The 7,403-nt window shown below is 38.5% G+C and overlaps 1 protein-coding gene across 1 annotated transcript in view; it reads left to right on the forward strand.

Annotated features, from left to right (window-relative positions):
* Positions 1-3,510: 3,510 nt before the first annotated feature.
* The window catches only part of LOC137997261 (uncharacterized), a 54,130-nt gene continuing 50,237 nt past the window's right edge, over positions 3,511-7,403 (forward strand). Inside the window, exons 1-3 of the mRNA XM_068843142.1 lie at positions 3,511-3,708; positions 5,295-6,018; positions 6,439-6,590. Of these exons, the coding sequence (XP_068699243.1) occupies positions 3,682-3,708; positions 5,295-6,018; positions 6,439-6,590 (903 nt within the window). The 5' untranslated portion in view covers positions 3,511-3,681. The remainder of the gene's footprint in view (positions 3,709-5,294; positions 6,019-6,438; positions 6,591-7,403) is intronic.

A 7,403-nucleotide genomic window follows, 5' to 3' on the forward strand; every position in this document is an offset into this window, starting at 1 on the left:
TTCATCAGGAACGTAAGTACGTTCGTTCGGGGGTAGCTTTTGACACTGGCATTGTCAGGAGGATGGTAATAATCGTGACCACGTTGGGAAAAAAGGTCCGGATTAGCGTGCTGGAGTGTCTGAATAAGATCACTTTTTTTGCGACCTTAAAATTTCATTGATAAAGTCTCTCTTCTTTGTGAGTCGATTTTGTAGGTTTCATAAAGCTTATCTTGTACTCCGCTGTTGGAAGCATTTAGCTTTGCTGGAACAACATACTGTCCTAACAAACAATTTTCTTGTGATAGACGCCTGTCATTTAGTTCTTGTATGAGGTAATTGATCAAAGGAAAATACACGGCTCTTTGCCAGTACACCTCTGGCTTTTCTGCCCGGATATTCACTCTGTGTTGCTGACGTCCTGCTGTTCGAGGTATCGTTGGTTCAATGTCAACATCGGCTGCTAGCTGTTTTCCTCGCTCCTACAGCTCTTTCTAAACTGATGAATCATTTCTTTCCGCGTTTTTTAATTTCAAAGACAAACTTTTTCAATTAATGTAAGCTAACATGCAAAAAATAAAAAAAAATTACCGTCCTATGATTAAAAAAAAATAGTGTGTTTGCTTATCACCTGACCGGCAAAATTTTTTATCAATGCAAGCTTTGAAATTGGTCTGCGGGCGATCGCCTTCATCCTGACTTCCGCTACACGAACATGTTGGTCGTGTCCAGTGAAGACGCTGTCCAAGGTGGCAGCTACTCAGTTTCCATGAGGGCGTTCTCGTTCACTATCAGGACAAGATCATCCAATTTTCAGTTTTCCCGGGCTTCCCACGAAGAAACGCATTTTTTAGCGTTGCTAAAAGGCGGGGAACGTATTCCTTGTCCCATACGTTTTCCAAAAGTAATCAGCAAGGAATTGGGCTCTTCCCCATTGCTACACTGAAGTTTTCGTTAAGATCGGCCCTGCCAGGATGATGCCTGGAGGTAAGGTTAGGTAAACCTTGATTTTATATCCCAGTGATCTTAAACTAATTTTCAATACTTTCACTACTTCGTTGGAAAAAAATAGTACTGCAGTACATTGTGTTGTACTACATTAAGCCACAAGCACCGATTTAACGAGGGGGTGAGATGGAGAAAGCAGAATACATATTCATCCCAAGGATATTTTTCCCCCACCTTTGTGTCGCAATGAAACATCTTTTGCAGAGAGAGCGTGGGGCAATTGTATCTTTACCTTCATATCTCAGTTGGTAGAGCATTACATCGGCATCGCAGAAGTCATGCGGTCGTGGTTCGAATCCAGTTGAAGCCACCTGAATCTGCAGCAATTGCAAATGTTATTGAACTAGCGTCAGGTCCGTAATGGGAAAAGCGGACCTCACGCTAGTTCAATAGGATAGGATAGGATAGGTTTATTAACAAATAATTACGTAGCAGCCCTTGAGCTGAATTGCGTAATGTCACTAAATAGGCTTGTAAAAACTACATACAATGTGAAATATAATAACACTAAAAATATCATTCGTTATATAAAAATTAATGTTCCTGGAGTTTGTACTTATTTTGGCGGCAGCACATCGATGGGATGAAAGTGCTCTAGTAACGCTTAGTATTTATTCGAGGGATATGAAATGTTTTCTTTCTCCTGAGATTATAGCATCAATTTATCATCAAAAACAAAACATGCCCAACACGGTTTGGGACGGAAAAAAATGACCAGTGACCGACTCGTATTTATTTTAATTATTACTATTCAAGCTGTAAATTATTCGTATCCGTATTATCTTCTATAGATCGATCGATAACAACAGCTGAGAGAGCCTACTATTGTCATTGCGCATACATTCTGCGCATCCCGAGATACTCTGAGAGAAGAGCTCTGAGGAACCATGAAACCAGGTGTCTTCTCATTGGTTTTCGTTACAAACAATAAAAAACGTATCTGATTGGTGTACTCATGTTAGCACGAGGAGTGAGCAGGCGCCGTAAGGTTCAAATAGCCAATTTTTGGCTATAAGAACCCTACGGCGCATGTCCTCCTACATAGAGTTTCCCAGACGAGAATGGGGTTTCATATGGGTGGTGCTTGCTAATACAGGGATATTTTTGCGCAATTTAAAACTTTGCGGAGAAAGCAGAACTTAGCAAGTGCTCTCGGTATCCACAAAGAAAATTGGGGGTATGCCATGCATTTTTCAGAGGTAATTAAGCTTCAGTTTGGAAAAGAACGCCACATATTGCTTAGTATTTTAAAAGCTCTTTACAAATATCGTTGATTAATTATCTTTGAAAAATGGGTGGTTACCCCCAATTTTCTTTTAGTATTTCAATAACCCTAATATATAAGACATACGTTTCCCGCATATTCATAAACCTTGAATTACTAGGCACCGTCAATCACTCGTCCCTTTTGAGACACGGGTGGAAACCGGAATTGAACACTTCGCATGCCAGTACAGTGGTCTCTCCCAGATTTTTAAACTAATCGTCTGTAGCAGTGAAAAGATTCTAATTCAAATGTGATAATGTGGAGACAATTTAAGGTAATTCCCTTGAAAATGAGGTACTTTCCATATTTTTGTCAAACTTGGCACAATTGATATTCATACACAGGACATTGAAAAAATCATCAATAAAAAGATGGGGTCACCGTGCTTGTTTTCGTGCTGCATGCCCTTTATTCCAAGTCTTTTTTATCGAATTACACGAGAAGGGTACGAAACTTGATCAACCGGAAAATTGTTGTTATATAGCAAAAGCTACTGACTATTACTGAAAACTTGAGCTTACTTGTTTGTCTGGACTATAATCATTTGGTAAAGTGATTTCAAATTAATCAATCTTGCCAATAAATGTAAGCAAAATTGGACCGCTACAGTCGTCACCTTGCACTCAGTGTCTGGCTCCAAATGTAAGGGGCGGCGAATGGTAAATGCGAGACTTTGCGAGACGGCGAGACCAGCGTTTTTCTTTGCGAGCCCGAGACATTTTGACCTTTTAGATTGCGAGACCGAGACTTCAAAGTGTTGGACACCTTCATATAAAAAAACGAGACTGCGAGACGCACATAACCGCTCAAAAAATGAGACTGCGAGACCCGTGAAATTCGACTAAAATTTTGCGAGACCCAGAGTTTTTGATGAACCATTCGCCACCCCTAATGTAGTTTCACGTCATTAATATGTAAACACTGCTTGCGCTTATATGCTTTTGAACAGCAAAAGCGGCCTTTGTTGTCTCTCTTCAGATCGCCGGCTTCGAAGTCGCAATGTTATGCACAGTATGAGATGAGCGGTGCAAAACAAGGGAATCACCTTAAATATAAAAACAGCCTGTTTTATGCTCCCACGTAGTCGAGAAAATGAAAAAAAAAAAATGCGTAGTTTTCTCGACTATCTGGGAGCCTTCGGGGAGCCTGAAACGGGCTAATATGAAACAGCTGATTTCCGGTTGCCGTCCTTGTTTGTCGCAGTGGGTGATGGGACAATACCCGCCTTTTCAAGCCCATTCTCCTAGCGACGAATTAGGCGTCTTGACTTGTCGAATGTGCAGTTTGTTGACTTTTTATTTATCATTTGATATGGAATGCTTTCGTGTGAAAACCAACTGGAAAGCCTGTTCTAATGTATCAGATTCCTTATAGCCACTTGAACTGTTATGTAGAATAGCAATCGACTCAAGAATTCTGTGGCCGATATGTCAAGCCTTATAATATTGGAGTCGGTAAGCCAGTACTGAAATTGTTTATTAACCCGTTGTACAGTTCATCTCATAATTACTCACAGTGTTACACGGAGACTGATAATGATTGGCACTGAGTTCATATATTTTTTCCTCCAGTTCAAAAGTGAAAAAAGATCAAGTCGCCTAAGATATACGCCTTCGTTTACTTTGTACAGGTGCCTCACACCCTTGTTTTGCCTCTCTTGGAGTTTGGTTTTGTTTTAAGAGTCAAATTTGTGGGCAATTGATGAAAAATAAACATTCATTAACCGTGGATAGAAGCTATGAACGTGTTGTAGGCTACTTAAAACGGGAACTGTCTTTCTTTTTGTTACAATTTACTCCCAAAAATGACCATCTCCTAGTCGGCTTGATAGGTCTAGTGGATGGGTACCGGTAAGCACTGTACTGGTTACAACACAGAAGTGATGGGTTCAAATCCGATTCAAGCCTAAATTTTTCAAGCTTTCCTTTCGTTACTGCTAAGGTGTGTGCCTACTATTGTTATTGCACATACGTTCTGCACACCTCGAGATATTTGGGTTCCCTATGGGTGGTGCTTTATAATACATAATACAAGACATATAAGATATATAAGATATGTAATCCAAGATATATAATACAAGACAGGGATATTTTTGTGTGGTTTAAAAACTATGTGGAGAAAGTAGAACTTAGAAAGTTTTCTTGGTATCCAAAAAGAAAAGTGGGGGTAACCGTGCATTTTTGAGAGAGAATTCTGCTTCAATTTGGAAAAGAACACCATGCATGTATATGTACATTGCTTTCTATTTTAAAGCTCTTTACAAATATAGTTGATTACTTATCTTTGAAAAATGCATGGTCACCCCCAATTTTCTTTTGAATTTCAAGATCACTTGTTAAGATCTGCTTTTCCAACATGTTCATAAAGCTGCAGAAAGATACATGTAGCTTTGAATTAGTCGGCACTGTCCTTAAAAAACGTAAATAAACCAGTGATGTAAAATCTTGACATGCTACTATGTATGAGATTTGATAGGTGTATCCATGGAAGTTAATTATTATAGAGTCGGAATGGTAATAATTTGTTTTTTTTGCAAATGAATGTTGTGATTTGGACAATGGAGAGTGGAATTTGGAACAAAATGGGTTAAACTTTTAGTTACCGGTATACTAATGTCAAAATATCAACCCCCCATATTCTGTTAAAACTTCAAAACTTGGATAACTTCATCAGGGAATAAGTCGCCATGGAACTTTTAATTAGGAAATTTTAGTCACAATTTGCAATCCCAAATTTTTTTAACTTCCTAGGAAAGCAGAATTTGACTTGAAAAATGTTGCATGAACATAAGGACTGGTATAAACTTTTTGCAAGCTATTCTCCATCCAAAAACAATTGTGTGAGCCTGTGTGAATGGGCACTTAAGTGTTTGTTTTAGAAAGATCTCTTGGGGATATACTGCAACTCTTTGAATTAGAACTGAATAAGATGTGAAGGTGCGCTGTCTCATGCAGATACAGGTGGTGGTGAAAATCAAGTTATTTTGTAGTAAACATTTTTTATGGTACTTAAACAGAAATGTTACTCTTATCTTTCCAAGGATGCTAATGAACTTGATGATATTGATGAAAGACTTAGTAAAGATGGTTACAGAACTAACATTTCCCTGGAGCATAAACTGCGGTACTTTTGGAGACAGTTCACTCGGTCAGAAACAAGCCTCAAATCATCTCTTGATAGCCTTGAACAACTCCGTAAACAACATGGAGAGGAAATGATTGAGGTTGAAAACTATGTTGCTCATATTAGACAACTTTCAGATGAGAGAGAGGCCTTAACCCAAGACTTGGAAGCAGAAAATGAACAGCTTAAAGCAGAACTTGAACAGATGAAAGTTGAGAAGGAAGCAGGAGCTTATGTGTCAGAGGATGTGTGTGACATGTTGACAGAAGCAGGTCTATCACAGATTGGAAGAGACACTAATCCAGTCAAGGAACAGGTTAATTACTTGATAAAGGAGAGAACGTCCCTCGCTGAAAAAGTCAGAGGCTTAGAAATAGACAATGAGAACCTCAGGAAAAATTCTGACACTGAGCAATCAGACAAGCGATTAATGAAACTTATGGAAGAGGAGAGAAAAGATATGGAAGAAGAAATGAATAGAATGCGTGAAATGATGAAACAAGTGAAACAGGAGGAGAGAAAGATTCATGAACAGGAAATGAAGAAAGTTACTGAGGAGAATGAAACACTGAGATCTCAAATGGAGAAAGCTCAAAAACAGCACAATGCAGATATGACAGAACTTATTAACAGACATCAAGGTTAGTTTGTTTGGGTTTTTGGGAAAAATACATTTAAGTAGGTCAAGATATCCCAGGTTATGATTAAGAAGTGGTGATTGCCATTATTATTAGAGCCTTTTGAATTAAGCTTAATGAGGCACCAATGGTTATTCAACGTTCCTAGACTCTAGTCTTAAACATCCCTTTGATATGGTAAATCCTCTGTCTCTTGTCAGAAGTGTGCAAGAAATACCTTTTCCTAACATTCAGTTAGACGTAAACAACTATTGATAATGATATTGATAATGATAACGATGATAATGATGATAATAATAATAATAATAATAATAATAATAATAATAATAATAGTAATAATAAGAAGAAATAATGAAAGAAAGAACATAAGAGTTTGTGCACAACAGTGAGTCTGATTGTTTGTATTTATTCATTGTGCAACAGATGAAAAGCTCAAGTTATTGGAAGAGAAGGAACAGGAGAAAGAGAAGGCAGCTTCTCATGGAACAAAAGCTGATAAAGTTTTGGCTGAAGTGGAGCAACTCAAGGTCAAAATGAGGTCAATTGAATTGGAGAAAACCTCATTACAGTCCATCGTAAGTTCATCCATGTATGTTGTATAACATGAAGCCTGTTCTGGGACAGTCAGTCATATGGCAAAAACCAACATTTGACTTGATTTGCTTTCATTGTTAATTTCATTTTACAGTGTCCTCAATTAGTGCTCCAGCGCTAGAACGACTTGACACTTAAATTAAGTTCCTTAATTTATGGTTGGCGAAGTCAGCACAACATATTTTATCCATCTTGAAGTATAAAGGGCATGCAATATGATTCCTGGTTTAATGGCATCGCCCTCTCTGATAGCTCAGTGTGACTGCATTTTAATAAGTACATATGCAAGGTCATTGGTTTAATTCCTGTTAAACTCATTGACAAGATGAGCTTGGGTGCTGGTGCCAAAAAGGTGGAAGGGCCTAGAGCACAACTGGCAGTATTGCACTGAAGGTAACCAAGGCTGTGCTCTAATGGTGCCCGGTCGCCAGAGGCTTAAGTGTCCCAACACTTGGTTTGGGGCGAGTGAGAAAAATTACCTGGTCACTCAGCCGTGTACTCTGGTTTATTGTACATGTATTTTAAGCAGATAAGCATGCAGACTAAAAATTTCAATATTCTGGTCACTACAGTTTACAAAAGCTCTCAGAAAGTCGAAACAATCGCTTCAAAGGCCATTCCACTTGATTTCACAAGTAACATAATCTGTGACTTTGCACTTGACGTCCGGCAGCCGCACAGATTTCAATTCCTTCTCAAAAAATAGCATTAAATTTGGCACTTGGAGTTTGGCATTTACTGGTTCTTGTTCATTTAAAAAAAAAAGTTGTTTCTTCCGCTCTGACTGGGGTAAA

The sequence above is a fragment of the Montipora foliosa genome, chromosome 3 (genome assembly GCF_036669935.1).
Source record: "Montipora foliosa isolate CH-2021 chromosome 3, ASM3666993v2, whole genome shotgun sequence".
NCBI classification, from domain to species: Eukaryota; Metazoa; Cnidaria; class Anthozoa; order Scleractinia; family Acroporidae; genus Montipora; species Montipora foliosa.